Raw genomic sequence first — 18,914 nt, 5'->3', positions numbered from 1 at the left:
TAAAGTACAATATGTCACGAGAAAACAATCTCATAATCGCTTGGATAGGTAAAAGCATTCCAGAGTTATTACCACATAAAGTGACACATGTCAGATTTGAAAAAACGGGTCTGGTCCCGAAGGCCAAAAATAGCTTGGTCTTGAAGGGGTTAAGACACAACAACAACAACAACAACAACAACAACATCCTCTGTCCCTGCTGAAGTGATAAATTAGATCGTTTATGTAGGGCAGAAATATCTTCGATGTCAAGCGAACATGTACTTTGCCAATAGTGGAGGAGAGATACAGGAGGACTTTGTGGCTGGCCCCAGGGGTACATCTTGAATGAGGTATAGTGAGAATTTAAACGGAGACTAACTCTTCTCTTACTACAGTACATTTATATATACTGCAGTCGCAGGTGAGAAGTGCCGCACAGCAGAAAATAGTGCCACCTTCATGCCACCAAAATACAATATTAGATGTGCAAATCCACATTTGGCATCTAATATCGTTTCTGTATTCAGTTAATTTGATCCAAAATTGGGAAAGTCTAAGGCCAGGATCACACACACTGTTTCGATGGAGTTTTATGGCATTTTTTGGCTGGTTATGTTTTTTAGCCAAACTGGACACAAAAAAAGGAGATGAATCAGTCTTTTCTTTATACCTTTCCTTCCTTTTGGATCCCTTTCTGGCTTTGGTTAAAAAAAAATAGCCAAAAACTGCATCAAAAACTGTGTGTGAACCTGGCCTAAAGCTTTTATTACCACTTCCTTTAGGTTTGGGATCCATTGCTGGTTTTAGATTAAACAAAAATATAATAAAATTTCAACAATAGGCTGATATTTGATAATCATGAAACACAAAGAAAAGTCACGATTCCAATCTGCCATTTCATCGTGCCGAATCATAACTGGAAATTTGTGCAAAACATTCAGGGTATATTCACACGGCTCATTTTCAGCCGTTTTTCAGGCCGTAAACCCCCCTTGAAAAATTACTGAAGATACGGAGCCTAAACGCCTCCAAACATCTGTCCATTTCAATGGGAAAAACAGCGTTTCGTTCCTACGGGGCGTTTTTTTACACGCCGTTTGTATAAACAGCACATAAAAAAACGCCCCCTAAAAAAGAAGCGCATGTCACTTCTTGGGATGTTTTTGGAACAGTTTTTCATTGGGTCCATAGAAAAACAGCTCCAAAAATAGCCGTAAAAAAACGCTTGATGCTTTAAAAACATCTGAAAATCAGAGGCCGTTTTCCCTTGAAAACAGCTCCATATTTTACAGCCGTTTTTAGTCTAGTGTGTGAACCTACCCTAAGGGTAAGTTCACACGGCTTATTTTCGGCCATCTTTCAGCGCCTCCAAACATCTGCCCTTTGATTTCAATAGGAAAAACGGAGTTCGGTTCCGAGACAGAGTTTTTTACGTGACCGTTTTTAAAAACTGCCGCGTAACAAAACTGCTGCGAAAAGAAGTGCATGTCACTTCTTGAGACGTTTTTTGAGAAGTTTTTCATTGACTCTATAGAAAAACAGCTACAAAAACGGCTGTAAAAATCGTAGCAAAAAACGCGAGTTGCTTAAAAACAGCTCAGTCTTTTCAGACGTTTTTGTTTAGCGTATGCTCATAACCTAACACTTTTTTTTAGCAGTTACAGGACTAAAGGGGGTTAATAGTAGTGTCCTCTAGTACATGGTTTGACTCATCATATCACATGATCTACCACATTGACATTACTCTACATCTCCTCATTAAGGCCCCATGCACACGAACGTAAAAACGCCCGTAATTACGGGCTCATAGACTTCTATTGGCCACAGCTACCTTCCCGTATGCTTACGGGAAGATGCTTGGGCCGTTGAAAAATATAGAACATGTCCTATTTTAGGTCGTAATTACGGCACGGGCAGGCCCATAGAAGTCTATGGGGCTCCCGTAATTATGGGTAGCTATGTTTGTGCACCCGTAATTACTGGAGCGTTGCTATGCATGGTACTCACTGTCCAGCGGTAGTCACAGGTGCTGAAAGAGTTAAACAATCAGTGCTGGATAGAGCAGAGGGGCTGCACTGATCGGCAGTAACTCTTTCAGCACCCTGGACATTGACAACCGCTGGACAGTGAGTACCATGCGCGGCGCTCACAATATACATTTCTAACGTTTCCTTCAAAAACCTGCAACAAAAAAAAGTTCATACTTACTCAGAACTCCTTGCTTCTTACGCCAGTCCGGCCTCCTGGGATAAACTTTCATCCCATGTGACCGCTGCAGCCAATCACAGGCTGCAGCGGTCATATGGACTGCCGCGTCATCCAGGGAGGTCGGACTGGACGTCAAAATGGGGACGTGTCACCAAGACAACGGCCGGGTACGTGTTGAACTGCTTTTTCTTTCTATCGCTGCGTTACGAAAGGGCTGCCCTTTCTCTCTATCCAGCACTGATAGAGAGAAGAGGCTGCCTATCAGAGCTGGATAGAGAGAAGAAGCTGCCAATCAGAGATGGATAGAGAGAAGAGGCTGCCGATCAGAGCTGGATAGAGAGAAGAGGCTGCCGATCAGAGCTGGATAGAGAGAAGGGGCTGCCGATTAGTGCAGTGCAATCTCTCTCTCTCTACGTGTAAAGAGAAGCAGAGAAAAAGGGGTCCGTAAATACGGGTGGAATACGGGTGACTACGGACCCGTATTTACGGGAGGGAAAAAATACGGTTGTGTGCATCGGGCCTAAAGGGGTTCTCATGAAGACAAGTCCCTTCTGTAGACTTTATTAGTATTAGGACATATGGACGTCATAGAGGCAGTCTTCGCTCTGGAACCGCTCTTTAGCCAAAATGGGGAGCCACTAACAAAACGGCTTTTGCTCTAGCGGACCCAGTACTTTAAAGTATTATGTAATAATACATTTTGCTGTCCACTGCAGGGAAAAGTACAGTTGGCTGCAGCTTATTCCAGTGGTATCTGCAGGTGTCTAAGGGCTAGTTCACACGGAGCATATTGGCGCTGTTTTTGATGCGGAAACCAGGTCAGAAACTGTGCCAAAAAAACGCACTAAATTGCCTCCCATTGATTTCAATAGGAGGCGGAGGCTTTTTTTCCCGCAAGAGGTATTCGCTGCGTTTTTTTTTCAGTGGCGCTCAATGGCCGCGGCCAAAAAACAGAGCAGAAAACAGTGCAAAGAGTGCAGGCAGGTCAAAATCTTCTTCAGGAATTTTGAGGCAAATATTGCCGCCTGCAAAACAACTCTGGGTGAACTGGGCCTAAGGGTTTCTAAATCTGGACCTACACTAATCAGCTGATAGCCGTCCCGGCTACCATCTGAAATGGGTCTGTTTTGATAAGACAACCCCTTTAATGAAGTACATAATGTACACTATATTGACAAAAGTATCGGGACACAACTCTTAATCATGGAATTCAGGTTTTTCCTATCAGTCCTATTGCCACTGGTGTAAAAAAATAAAAACAAAAAATCAAGCACCTAGCCACGCAGCCTGACAAACATTTGGGAAAGAATGAGTCGTTCTAAAGAGTGCACTGAATTTAAACGTGGTACTGTAATAGGATTTCACCGTTGCAACAAGTCAGTTTGTGAAATTATTTCCCTCCCAGATAATCCACGATCAACTGTGAGTGATATTGCAAAGTGGAAGCGTTGAGGAACCTCAGCAACTCAGCTATGAAGTTGCAGACCACGTAAAGTTACAGAGCAGGGTCGCCGAGTGCTGGGGCACATAGTACATAAAAGTCACCAACGCTCTGCTGATTCAGAGTAACTTGAGCGTTCCGAACCTCCTCTGGCATTACCATCCGCACAAAAACTGTGCCCTGGGGTTTCCATGGCCGAGCAGCAGCATGCAAGCCTTACATGACTAAGCACAATGCCAAGCGTCGGATGGAGTGGTGTAAAGCACGCCACCACTGGACACTGCACCAGTGGAAATGCGTTATGTGGAGTGACTAATCACACCTCTCTATCTGGCAGTCTGATGAACGAGTCTGGGTTTGGCAAATGCCAGGAGAACGTTACCTGCCTGACTGCATTGTGCAAACTGTAAAGTTTAGTGCAGGAGGGATAATGCTATTGGGTTGTGTTTCAGGGGTTGGCCTAGACCCATTTGTTCCAGTGAATTGAAATCTTAATGCTTCAGCATACCAAGACATTTTGGACAACTGTATGCTTCCAACTTTGTGGGAACAGTTTAGGGAAAGTCCTTTTCTGTTCTAGCATGTCTGTGCCCCAGTGCACAAAGCAAGATCCATAAAGGCACGGTTGGGCGAGTTTGGTGTGGAAGAACTTGACTGGCCCGAACAGAGACTTGAACTCAACCCCATCGAACACCTTTGGGATGAACTAGAATGGAGGTTGTGAGCCAGGTCCTCTCAACATCTGGCCTCACAAATGCTCTTCTGGATGAATGGGCAAAAATTCCCACAGACACACTCCAAAATCTGATAGAAAGCTTTCTCAGAAGAGTGGAAGCTGTTTTTGCTGCAAAGGAGGACCAACTCCATATTAATGCCTATGGATTTAGAATGGGATGTCATAAAAGCTTGTGTAGGTGTAATATGTAGGTGTCCCAAAACGTTTGGTCCATGTAGTGAAGGTCAACCAATGATTGATCCAAATAGAGTGTAAGTCTAAGGGTATGTTCACACGTGCACGTCCGTTACGGCTGAAATTACGGAGCTGTTTTCAGGCGAAAACAGCTCCTGAATTTCAGACGTAATGGCATGTGCAGGCGTTTTTCGCAGCGTCCATTACGGACGTAATTGGAGTCGTTTTTCTATGGAGTCAATGGAAAACGGCTCCAATTACGTCCCTAGAAGCGACATGCACTTCTTTGAAGCGGACATCTTTTTTACGCGCCGTCTTTTGACAGCGGCGCGTAAAAAAAATGACCGTCTGCACAGTACATCGTAAAACCCATTCAAATGAATGGGCTGATGTTTGCCGACGCTTTCAAGCAGTATTTTCAGCCGTAATGCGAGGTGTAAAAAGTTGGATTTTAGTAAGGACGATGGCCATGCTAGTAGAGCAGAATACATGTAAAAGAGGAATACTAATGGTACTAAATCTCGTAAGGGTCACTGTGAAATATATTTACATTTTAAATGACCCCCACGGTGCCCTGATATAGTAATTATTGTTGCTTCTTACTTCTTGTTTTTCTCTTCTAATATCTATAAGTGTCGTAGTTAATACTATACTATTTAAACTCTATGGCTAGAGGTCGACATGGCTCACCTAAATGTGACATGTTCATGAATTTTTCAATTGATGGTTGACGATGTATGAAAATGTCACTTGCAACTTTCACTGCCAAAATATTCCACGAGAGCTGATTTATTGTTTGTTAGGGGCAATGGCTATCATAACCATGGGCCATATATCATACCTTCCGCTGCAGACTGTGAAGACAGGGTGAGCAGGTTAATGTATTATTTCGTGGAAAATCCAGTAGTGCATAACCTTTTAAATATGTGAAATTAATTGAAGATCTATATCTTTCCTGCACATACCGTATATATCAGACAATGCTGAAAGTCATATAACTCAAAGTACTTGATAACTGTGAAATATGAACCGTAAGCATCAAGTATATGTGATGGTCATAATGCCACTGGAAAAAACCACAAGCCATTGCAATACTGACAATTCTCAGTGCAATGAATATATGTAATGGTAAAAACAAGGACGTTTATTGATCACCATTGTTTCTGGAACATTCTGTCAAATATCACTGAACTCTAATGTGTTGTTTACTCTCCTAGGATCAATTCTATTTATGGGAAAGGTGACAAATCCAAATCAAAGCAATGCAAGAGGACGAGATGTTGAATCATTATAAAGAAGATAAATACTTCCAGAATACTCTCAGGGCAGTGAGACACGACTACTTCACGGTTATTAAATCAACATTCGATATAGCTACTATTTTTTCTAATGGAAGTTATAATATATTTGATGTAATGAAAAAAAAAATAATAATAAATTCTTAGCATGTATCCATGTAACATGTTTAAAGTTTTTATTTTATCTATTTAGATTCCATGTTTTATATTTTTTACTTATATCTTTTAATTATATAAAAATAGGTAGTAGTTGATCAAAAACATTACTAAAAGATACCTTTTTTTGCGTTTTCACAAGTGGTGTTTTGTTATCGATGCAGGAGGTCAGATGTTACATTCTGGGAAACGAAGTATGAAAAAACAATAGTCGTTTTTTTTTTCAGGCAGGCTGCTGTATTTTCCTAGACTTTGAAAGAGATTTTTATTTAAAAAATAAAAAATACATTTTTCAGCTGCAAATGTTGGTGCAGATTTGGGACAATTACGCAATGAATCTGCACCAACATTTGCATATTTGACAGGTAATTCAGATGTTGCAGATATCACAGCGGACTTGCCACAGATTTCAGTTTTTGCAATGCAAAGGCTAAAATCCGCAGTGAAATTCCGCTTCTTCTCCGCAATGTATTGAGCATGCTGCAGAGGGAAAATTCTGCACCACAGCCTAAATTCTGCACAGTTATTTTCTGCAACGTCTGAACTAAGTTTCCTAAAAATGTATAGAAAGAAATGTAAAAAATGGCTGCTGCAGAATTCCAATGCGGACTGTCCACAGCGGAATTCAACAGCAATTCCGCCATGTCTGGATGTGCCCTAATAATTAGTTTTCATTAAAAAAAGATTTTTACTTTTTGAGATACAGCTGATATGTATTTTTAATATACAGAGCAGCTGTATCGTTCCCTAAATCCTGTTCCCATCAGGTTCGTGGGACTGACTGGCTCAGTGAAAGCGGGTCCTGCGTATAACTGACACAAAGAATCCACCTGTAATCTATCACATCTAAGTTCATAATTAAGATGTGATAGATTACAGGTGGATCCTGCGTGTCTCTGCTCACACAACCCGTCAGATCCATGGGACTCACTGATTCAGGTATTAGTGAAATATACAACTGCGCTGTATGCAGAATACAGGAGCAGCTGTATCTCAAAAAGCGATTTTTTTTAAAATCCCTTTCAAAAGGTGTATATAGCCTTTAAAGAGGCTCTGTCACCAGATTATAAGTGCCACATCTCCTACACAATCTGATTGGCGCTGTAATGTAGATAACAGTGGTTTTTATTTTAAAAAACGATAATTTTTGAGCAAGTTATAAACAATTTTTGATTTATGCCAATTAGTTTCTTAATAGACAACTGGGTGTTGTACAGAGGAGTGTATGAGGCTGACCAATCAGTGACTAATCAGCGTCGTACACTTCTCCTTGTTCCACAGTGTGATTGTGCAGTGAAAGAAGCTGGGCTGGAACAATGAGAAGTGTATGACGCTGATTGGTCACTGATTGGTCAGCCTCATACACTTCTCTGTACAACGCCCTGTTGGTAAAAAGTAAAAACATGCCCAGTTGTCTATTAAGAAACTAATTAGCATAAATCTAAAATTGTTCATAACTTGCTCCAAAATTATCTTTTTCAAAATAAAAACCACTGCTGTTATCTACATTACAGCGCCGATCACATTATGTAGGAAATAGGGCACTTATAATCTGGTGACAGAGCCTCTATAAATGGGGGAAACTGTGGTATTAAAAACAGCATGTAAAACCTGCAATATGTAGTATTGGTTTTTAGATACCATGGGGTTTCCACGGTTTCAGTAAACAGGACCAAATATGTTTAGAACGTTTAGTCACACGTAGGGTTATTTTACATAGCGGAAAAATGCACTGCGGAAATTTGCACCATACATTCTTATGGGTGGAAATTAAAATCTGCAACACAAACGTGATTTCTGTGCAGAGTTTTTCTGCAGCATTTTCTGCATGTGTTGCGGATTTTGGATGCGAAATTTCATCATAGACTTCAATGCTATATGAAATTCCACACTGAAATATGCAAGACCACATACGCAGCAAATTCGCCACAAAATCTGTAAGGCTGGGTTCACACTACCTATTTTCAGGCGTATACGAGGCGAATTATGCCTCGTTTTACGCCTGAAAATAGGGCTACAATACGTCGGCAAACATCTGCCCATCATTTGAATGGGTTTGCCAACGTATTGTGCAGACGACCTGTAATTTACGCGTCATCGTTTGACAGCTGTCAAACGACGACACGTAAATTGACTGCCTCGGCAAAGAAGTGCAGGACACTTCTTTGCCACGTAATTTGAGCCGTTCTTCATTGAACTCAATGAAGAGCAGCTCAAGATATACGAGCGTCACAAACGCCTCATATATTACGAGGAGGAGCATTTACGGCTGAAACGACGCAGCTGTTTTCTTCTGAAAACAGGCTGTCATTTCAGCCGTAAATGACAGCTAGCGTGTGAACATACCCTAATAGTAACCCCGCCGTAGAATGTGGAATGACTGTTGCATATTTTTACGCCACATGTGAACGCACCCTATAGGAAACCAGTCACAAGTTTTGTAGGCTCCTAAACTGCCACCATACCGTGGTGATATTGACGTCCCACAGGAGCTGGCTTGTAATGACGTATTACTGCCTGTGGAACATCAATCAAGCCAGAAAGGGCACGTTTAAGGTTCGGACTGCATTAACTTTTATGGTAATTATTTTTCCCTCTGGGATGCAGCTTCTTAACCCCGCCCACCATTGCCACCTGTCTGGCCCTGACTGGCTAAGGAGCTGTCAATCAAAAAGAAGGAGGTGGAGTCCACTCTGAGACGCTGGAGGAATGAAAATCTGACTCTTTTCAGATGAAGATTTGACTCTTTTCTGCTCATTTGCATATGGTGTGGGACCACTGAAAAACGGAATACTAAAGCTACAGAGCTTACTTAGAACATATTTATAGCTTAGATGACAATGATTTTTCACCCACTTTCACCAGGTATTGCTGGCTTTATAGCTAAAAAGCTGGTGACAGGTTCCCTTTAAAGAAGAACTCCCATGAAATTTTTTTCTTTGCCTCTTTTTAATGGTCATCTTGTATATCTAAATTATATTTATTTGCTCAACGAGAGTCTATTATACAAAACGCAGGCTCCGTTCGGCTCCCCCGTGCGGTCACGTGATCTATAAGCGGACTCGCCGATTCACACAGCGTCTTATGTGTGGACCGGAAGCCAGCAGTTTCTCTATGTAAGTCTGTGAGACTCAGAATGTGTTCTTCTTTAGGAGCCAGAAAAGGAATGCCTGCAGGCAAACAAAACCCTATTTCCTGACCACCCAATAGATAATAAGGATAAAGTTAGAGTTTACAACTTTTATTAAAGAGGCTCTGTCACCAGATTTTGCAACCCCTATCTGCTATTGCAGCAGATAGGCGCTGCAATGTAGATTACAGTAACGTTTTTATTTTAAAAAAACGAGCATTTTTGGCCAAGTTATGACCATTTTTGTAGTTATGCAAATGAGGCTTGCAAAAGTCCAAGTGGGTGTGTTTAAAAGTAAAAGTCCAAGTGGGTGTGTATTATGTGCGTACATCGGGGCGTTTTTAATACTTTCACTAGCTGGGCGCTCTGATGAGAAGTAACATCCTCTTCTCTTCAGAACGCCCAGCTTGTGACAGTGCAGATCTGTGACGTCACTCACAGGTCCTGCATCGTGACGGCCACATCGGCACCAGAGGCTACAGTTGATTCTGCAGCAGCATCAGCGTTTACAGGTAAGTCGATCTTACCTGCAAACGCTGATGCTGCTGCAGAATCAACTGTAGCCTCTGCTGCCGATGTGGCCGTCACGATGCAGGACCTGTGAGTGACGTCACAGATCTGCACTGTCACAAGCTGGGCGTTCTGAAGAGAAGAGGATGTTACTTCTCTTCACAGCGCCCAGCTAGTAAAAGTATTAAAAACGCCCCGATGTACGCACCTAATACACGCCCACTTGGACTTTTACTTTTAAACACACCCACTTGGACTTTTGCAAGCCTCATTTGCATAATTAAAAAAATGGTCATAACTTGGCCAAAAATGCTCGTTTTTTAAAAATAAAAACGTTACTGTAATCTACATTGCAGCGCCTATCTGCTGCAATAGCAGATAGGGGTTGCAAAATCTGGTGACAGAGCCTCTTTAAGCTACGTGTAGCAAGAACAAACTATACACATACATTTTAAAAATTTCACTGCCACAGACCGAAGTCAGTATAACAGCTGGAGAAACCCAGCAGAGTATCTGAGAGTTGCGGTGTATGCCGAGTGTCGGCAAACAGTCAGTGCAAGGGCACCAGTGCCTCTATTAGTATGTAGACAAAGATCCGGCTGAGGCAGGGATTAAAAACTCAATACAGCCCCCCCGACATGTTTCGCTAACTAGTAGCGTCCTCAGGGGTACACGGGGCTAATGGCTTCTTTAGGAGCCCGCACCACACGGATGACTTTTGAACGGCAGCTTACATACAGCACACAATATAAGTACATTTTCTTACATTACGCAGCATCGGTAACATATACAGGGGTATCTTTTTAATAATAATACCGGGTAATTAGAAGACTAAAACTTGTGACAAGTTCCCTTTAATTACAAATCCTAAATTTGAAAGAGCTACCTTTAGCTTTATAGCAACCCTTCAATCAGAGGGTCGGTTTTATGAAATACTTTATATCTGAAATAAAACAAAGGAAGAAGCGCCTCATGGTGCGGAATCCCAAAACAATACTGAACAGAAATGCAGGTGTAAGAATTATCCTCACCTGGGAAAGTTGTGCAGTGTCCAGGCACAACGCTGTTGAAAGGCATACAATGGATGAAGTTGCTGTTTATTCCTAACCAATGGGTCCACAAAAGTTGCACCGCGTGGCAATAGATCAGTGCGAACAAAATATATACATTTACATTTTTTTCGCACTGGTTTTATGAAATGTCACGGGCCCAGTCTCCTACATAGAAATATAAACATTTGCAAAGGAGTCCATTTTCTTATTGGGAACTCTAGTCCATTCATACTTCGGCCTAATTCACACGAGCGTATTTCACGTCCGTGGTATGCATGTGAAAATAACGCACGTCACACGGACCTATGCAAGGCAATGGGGCCGTTCAGACATTGTGTTTTTCACACAGCGTGTCTGCTGCGTGAAACTTACTGCATGTCCTATACTTGTGCGTTTTTTGCGCAACACGCACCCATTGAAGTCAATGGGTGCATGAAAATCACGGACAGCACACGGACGCACATCCGTGTGCTGTGCGTGATTCACGCAACAGTTGCTAAAGAAATGATGAGAAAAAGACCTTCATTTTATTTTGCTGATGTAAATAACGCATGACATACAGATGACATAAGCGCGTAAAAACCGCTGACAAGCACCATACACTGATGTCACACGGAACTGCAACGCAGGAAAAACACTACCTTGTTTTTTTACATTCGCAAAACGGACACGTTCGTGTGAATAAGGCCTTATAGTAAATATTGTCCACATTTCAACAAGGTTTCATAATAAGTGCCAAAAAACTGAATTTATATTGAATTAGTATTGAGAAGAATAACATAAAAGTAAATCACCAATAGGTATAGTCACATGACCTACAAGAATGTAGTATTTGTATGCTGCTCTTCCCTCCCTTTTTCTACGGGAAAGTCCAAGGTAAAAAAGAAGGAATATATCATTGCTTTTATCTGCACTATTGTAATTCAGATGTGTTTAGTCATCCAGAACAGATTCTTTAAATGGCAGCATAAGAACGCAGGCGGCCTGCACACCCAATCCTAATCATAAGCTACTTCGCATGAATGACCACGCTTAGTCAGGGGACGCAGTGTAAAACTTAACCTTGGCTGGGCTTTGGGTGTGTAAGCGACCACTGCTCCTCGGCTGTCTCTTTAATAATACATGCATTTGAAGCCTGTCAAGGAAACAAAGCCCATAAACAGGATTCCAGAGTTTGGCTTCTATATGTGCAGGAACAAACTCACAACGGCGTAAATTCTGACTAAACAAAGACTCCACTTTACTTCCTCCAAATAAGGGCTTATTTACACGAACGTGCTATACGTCCGTGCAACGCGCGTGATTTTCACGCGCGTCGCACGGACCTATGTTAGTCTATGGGGCCGTGCAGACAGTCCGTGATTTTTGCGCAGCGTGAGTCCGCTGCGTAAAACTCATGACATGTCCTATATTTGTGCGTTTTTCGCGCATCATGCAACCATTGAAGTCAATGGGTGCGTGAAAATCACGCGCACCACACGGAAGCACTTCCGTGGGACACGTGTGATTCGCGCAACAGCAGTAAAAAGTATGATTGAAAACAGAAAAGCACCACGTGCACCACAAACATACAGAGTGTCATAATGATGGCGGCTGCGCGAAACTCACGCAGCCGCGCATCATATGGTGATGACACACGGAGCTGTTAAGTGCCTTTTGCGTGCGCAAAATGCCGCATTTTTTGCGCGTACGAAACGCACACGCTCGTGTGAATCCGGCCTTAATGAGACTTCAAAGAAAGTACTAAGAAAAGCGTTTATAGTGTTTTTCACAAGATTGCAAATATATATATAGATCAATATTGAAGAAAATCTCACATAACTCAGTGTTAGTGAAAAAAAATGGTGGTTTATTAAGCCAGCACAAGCTGCAACGTTTCCGTCCTGCTATAGGACCTTGAGAGAGTGAGTGTGAATATATATACAGTGAAGGAAATAAGTATTTGATCCCTTGCTGATTTTGTAAGTTTGCCCACTGTCAAAGACATGAACAGTCTAGAATTTTTAGGCTAGGTTAATTTTACCAGTGAGAGATAGATTATATAAAAAAAATTAAAAAAAATCACATTGTCAAAATTATATATATTTATTTGCATTGTGCACAGAGAAAGAAGTATTTGATCCCTTTGGCAAACAAGAGTTAATACTTGGTGGCAAAACCCTTGTTGGCAGGCACAGCAGTCAGACATTTTTAGTAGTTGATGATGAGGTTTGCACACATGTTAGATGGAATTTTGGCCCACTCCTCTTTGCAGATCATCTGTAAATCATTAAGATTTCGAGGCTGTCGCTTGGCAACTCGGATCTTCAGCTCCCTCCATAAGTTTTCGATGGGATTAAGGTCTGGAGACTGGCTAGGCCACTCCATGACTTTAATGTGCTTTTTATTGAGCCACTCCTTTGTTGCCTTGGCTGTATGTTTCGGGTCATTGTCGTGCGGAAAGACCCAGCCACGAGCCATTTTTAATGTTGTGGTGGAGGGAAGGAGGTTGTCACTCAGGATTTGACGGTACATGGCTCCATCCATTCTCCCATTGATGCGGTGAAGTAGTCCTGTGCCCTTAGCACCCCCAAAACATAATGTTTCCACCTCCATACTTGACAGTGGGGACGGTGTTCTTTGGGTCATAGGCAGCATTTCTCTTCCTCCAAACACGGCGAGTAGAGTTAATGCCAAAGAGCTCAATTTTAGTCTCATCTGACCACAGCACCTTCTCCCAATCACTCTCAGAATCATCCAGATGTTCATTTGCAAACTTCAGACGGGCCTGTGCATGTGCCTTCTTGAGCAGGGGGACCTAGCGGGCACTGCAGGATTTTAATCCATTACGACGTAATGTGTTACCAATGGTTTTCTTGGTGACTGTGGTCCCAGCTGCCTTGAGATCATTAACAAGTTCCCCCCGTGTAGTTTTCGGCTGAGGTCTCACCTTCCTCAGGATCAAGGATACCACACGAGGTGAGATTTTGCATGGAGCACCAGATCGATGTCGATTGACAGTCATTTTGTATGTCTTCCATTTTCTTACTATTGCACCAACAGTTGTCTCCTTCTCACCCAGTGTCTTACTTATGGTTTTGTAGCCCATTCCAGCCTTGTGCAGGTCTATGATCTTGTCCCTGACATCCTTAGAAAGCTCTTTGGTCTTGCCCATTTTGTAGAGGTTAGAGTCAGACTGATTACTTGAGTCTGTGGACAGGAGTCTTTTATACAGGTGACCATTTAAGACAGCTGTCTTTAATGCAGGCACCAAGTTGATTTTGAGCGTGTAACTGGTCTGGAGGAGGCTGAACTCTTAATGGTTGATAGGGGATCAAATACTTATTTCTCTGTGAACAATGCAAGTAAATATATATAATTTTGACAATGTGATAATCTTTTTTTTTTTTATATATATATAATCTATCTCTCACTGGTAAAATCAACCTAGCCGAAAAATTCTAGACTGTTCATGTCTTTGACAGTGGGCAAACTTACAAAATCAGCAAGGGATCAAATGCTTAATTCCTTCACTGTATATTTATTTAATTGTTTATTTATATATATATATATATACACACACTTACACACTGTAAGCCCTTATTCACACGACAGGGTTTCCCGGCCGGGTGACGGCCGTTCATAAATCGTCCGCCACCCGGCTGCATTAGGAACAATAGACCCCTAATGGGGCTATTCACACGACCGATTTTTTTGACGGCCCGGGAAACCTGGCCGTCAAAAAATGGTACATGCCCTATTTTCGGCCGTTTACCCGGCCGCCCGGCTCCCATAGAAGTCTATGGGGCCGGGTAATACACGGCCATCACCGAAATGTGTCCCGAGTGATGGCCATATATTCCGTCGCTCGGGTGCTCTCTCTCCTCCTCCTCACAGTGCAGAGTGCATGTGAGGAGGAGGAGGAGGGTCTTTTTTTGCTCCCTGCAGTAGTCGGAATCCCCAATCCCCGGCTGGGGATTGGGGATTCCGCTACAGGAGAAGTGCGTGACTACACTGTCCATATATGGACACAGCGAAGTCACTCACTTCTGCAGCGGAATCCCCAACTCTATGGCCGGGTATTCCGCTACAGGAGAAGTGCGTGACTACACTGTCCATATATGGACACAGCGAAGTCACTCACTTCTGCAGCGGAATCCCCGACTCTATGGCCGGGTATTCCGCTACAGGAGAAGTGCGTGACTACACTGTCCATATATGGACACAGCGATGTCACTCACTTCTGCAGCGGAATCCCCGACTCTATGGCCGGGGATTCCGCTACAGGAGAAGTGAGTGACTAAACTGTCCATTTATGGACATTGAAGTCAGTGACTTCTCCTGGAAAGGGGGGGGGGGGGGTGGGTGCAACCTACATGGGGCTGTGTGGCATTACCTACAGGGGACTTGGTGGCATCACCTACAGGGGACTTGGTGGAATCACCTACAGGGGGCAGGGTGGCATCATCTACAAGGGGCAGGGGGGCATCACCTACAGGGGGCAGGGTGGCATCACCTACAGGGGGCAGGGTGGCATCACCTACAGGGGGCAGGGTGGCATCACCTACAGGGGGCAGGGTGGCATCACCTAAAGGGGGCTGGGTGGCATCACCTAAAGGGGGCTGGGTGGCATCACCTACAGGTGGCTGGGTGGCATTACCAACAGGGGGCTGGGTGGCAATTCATCCGATTTTAAAACGGACAGGGAAAACAACGGATGCAAAACAGGTCAAAATCGGCCGTTAAAAATGGCAACGGGGCCCGGAACGGAATCAGAACGGACGCAAAACGGATGCAAACCGGCCGGGAAAAACGGCACAAAACGGCCGATTTTATCGGCCGACACTCGGACCCTGTCGTGTGAATGAGGCGTAAGGGAATTAGGTAGCGGGACAGTCGTCTCCTGGGGTAGACGGGCACTCGGTATCAAACACGCCAGTAAATTTCAGTCCGCACAGCAAAGATGTGGTACTACTGGCCTCAGCCAGTTTTATTTACAGGTTGTACATGAATAAAAAAAGAAAACAAATAAAAGAAAACTCTATGCCTGTCCGGCACTAACTATACAGTCAGGTATCCTAACTAACACAGTGCAGGCCTAATGCCTGGCACCATAAACCATGCAGGCCATACAACCTGTTATGAATGCAGTCGGTTTTGCTCTCACAAGCTCCTCTCTCAAGGCTGAGGGTATGTTCACACGATGAGAGGCATTTACGTGTGAAAAGACAGACTGTTTACATTTGCCTCGTTTCACACGTAAATGCTCCTCCTCGTAAATTACGAGGCGTCTGTGATGCTCGTAAATCTTGAGCTGTTCTTCATTGAGTTCAATGAAGAACGGCTCAAATTACGTAGCAAAGAAGTGCCCTGCACTTCTTTGCCGAGGCAGTCAATTTACGCGTCGTCATTTGACAGCTGTCAAACGACGACGCGTAAATTACAGGTCGTCTGCACAATACGTCGGCAACCCCATTCAAATGAATGGGCAGATGTTTGCCGACGTATTGTAGCCCTATTTTCAGACGTAAAACGAGGCATAATACGCCTCGTTTACGTCTGAAAATAAGTCATGTGAACCAAGCCTGTAAAGGGCTATCACACCTGACCCCTGATTAATAGCTAGATAGCCCAAGACCGGGACTGTGTGGATGGAGTGGGGACCCACCCATCTCTCCCCACTTCAACAACCAGGCCCTTTTCCAGGTTTTAGATAAAACCTATTGCAGAGGGAGAACCACATTCTCTGCTAAATTTATTCCCTGGTTGTTTTCAGATAGCAGAAGACAGAAATCTTGGGGAAATATAGACCCCATCCACAACCACTCCACATGGTCTGTCACAATACACACACACACACACACACACACACACACACACACAAACTATATATACATACACACACACTATATATACATACACACATACACTATATATACATACACACACACACTATATATACATATACACACACACACACACACACACACACACACACACACACACACACACACACACACTATACATACATACACTCAGTGGCGGATTAAGTAGACCATAGGCCCTGGGCTGTTATCCAAACTTGGGCCCCCCTTCTCCACCGCCACCCTGTAACTATTGTTAACACTTCCTTTTTGTCCAGAAATTAACAAATGGGTGTTACTACTCCCCTTGTCAAAAGGCTGTGTCCCCACATACTGACAGTCTCCAACCATCGCTGACAGTATCGCACCGTGTAGGGACACATTCTCCTGACAAGGGGAATAGTAACACTTATTTGCCTATCAGTCCTGGACTGCACAAAGGCTTTGTGAAATATAAGGATTTCCTATAATAAACATGTCAGTAGAGATGACAGATTGTCTATAAACCTAGTGACTCACAGGTGACGACGTAGTTTTTTCCCTCTTTTCTTCTCTATCCAGTCCAGACTTCATGATGACTTTTCCCGGCCATGACCCTTTTCTGCAGAATTTGCCACTCAGTTGTCTTTGGCTCCTCACTTTTCCAACATTTCCACACCTATAAACAAATATAATATTATCATGGTGCCACACACTGTGCCCCTAAATATAATAGCACCAAACACTGCGCCCCTGAATAAAATAGTACAAACACTGTGCCCCTAAATATTATAGCACCATAGACTGCGCCCCTGAATATAATTGTGTCAAACACTGTAGATAGCACCACACACAGCCCCCTGTAAATAGCGCTACACAGTCCTCCCCCTCTGTAAATAGTGTCACATAGCCCTCCCCCTCTTGTATATAGTGCTACACAGCAATCCCCCTTAGATATAGTGATACACAGCGTCTCCACCCTTGGACCTGCAGCTCTTGTAATTGCTCAGTATAATGTCCCCCATAGCTGCCCCCACAGTATATTGCCACCCATAGCTGCCCACACAGTATAATGCCCTTCATAGCTGCGACACAGTATAATGTCCCCATAGCTGCGACACAGTATAATGCCTCCATAGCTGCGACACAGTGTATTGCCTCCATAGCTGCGACACAGTATATTGCCTCCATAGCTGTGACACAGTATAATGCCCCCATAGCTGTGACACAGTATAATGCCTCCATAGCTGTGACACAGTATAATGCCCCCATAGCTGCTACACAGTATAATGCCTCCATAGCTGCGACACAGTATAATGCCCCCATAGCTGCGACACAGTATATTGCCTCCATAGCTGCGACACAGTATATTGCCTCCATAGCTGCGACACAGTATAATGCCTCCATAGCTGTGACACAGTATAATGCCCCCATAGCTGCTACACAGTATAATGCCTCCATAGCTGCGACACAGTATAATGCCTCCATGGCTGTGACACAGTATAATGCCTCCATAGCTGCGACACAGTATAATGCCTCCATAGCTGCAACACAGTATATTGCCTCCATAGCTGCGACACAGTATATTGCCTCCATAGCTGCGACACAGTATAATGCCCCCATAGCTGTGACACAGTATAATTAATGCCCCCATAGCTGTGACACAGTATAATGCCTCCATAGCTGTGACACAGTATAATGCCTCCATAGCTGCTACACAGTATAATGCCTCCATAGCTGCGACACAGTATAATGCCCCCATAGCTGCGACACAGTATATTGCCTCCATAGCTGCGACACAGTATATTGCCTCCATAGCTGCGACACAGTATAATGCCTCCATAGCTGTGACACAGTATAATGCCCCCATAGCTGCTACACAGTATAATGCCTCCATAGCTGCGACACAGTATAATGCCTCCATGGCTGCGACACAGTATAATGCCTCCATAGCTGCAACACAGTATATTGCCTCCATAGCTGCGACACAGTATATTGCCTCCATAGCTGCGACACAGTATATTGCCTCCATAGCTGTGACACAGTATAATGACCCCATAGGTGTGACACAGTATAATGCCTCCATAGCTGTGACACAGTATAATGCCCCCATAGCTGCTACACAGTATAATGCCTCCATAGCTGCGACACAGTATAATGCCCCCATAGCTGCGACACAGTATATTGCCTCCATAGCTGCGACACAGTATATTGCCTCCATAGCTGCGACACAGTATAATGCCTCCATAGCTGCGACACAGTATAATGCCCCCATAGCTGTGACACAGTATAATGCCCCCATAGCTGCTACACAGTATAATGCCTCCATAGCTGCAACACATTATAATGCCTCCATAGCTGAAACACAGTATAATGCCACCATAGCTGCAACACAGTATAATGCC

At 43.5% G+C, this 18,914-nt stretch overlaps 1 protein-coding gene across 1 annotated transcript in view; it reads left to right on the top strand.

Annotated features, from left to right (window-relative positions):
• SERPINI2 (serpin family I member 2) overlaps positions 1-5,917 on the top strand; it is a 56,889-nt gene extending 50,972 nt beyond the window's left edge. The window contains exon 8 of the mRNA XM_075861571.1: positions 5,759-5,917. Coding sequence (XP_075717686.1) covers positions 5,759-5,835 — 77 coding nt within the window. The 3' untranslated portion in view covers positions 5,836-5,917. The remainder of the gene's footprint in view (positions 1-5,758) is intronic.
• Positions 5,918-18,914: the final 12,997 nt, after the last annotated feature.

This window comes from Rhinoderma darwinii, chromosome 4, assembly GCF_050947455.1.
Source record: "Rhinoderma darwinii isolate aRhiDar2 chromosome 4, aRhiDar2.hap1, whole genome shotgun sequence".
NCBI classification, from domain to species: Eukaryota; Metazoa; Chordata; class Amphibia; order Anura; family Rhinodermatidae; genus Rhinoderma; species Rhinoderma darwinii.
This window is presented reverse-complemented; position numbering and strand designations above follow the sequence as displayed.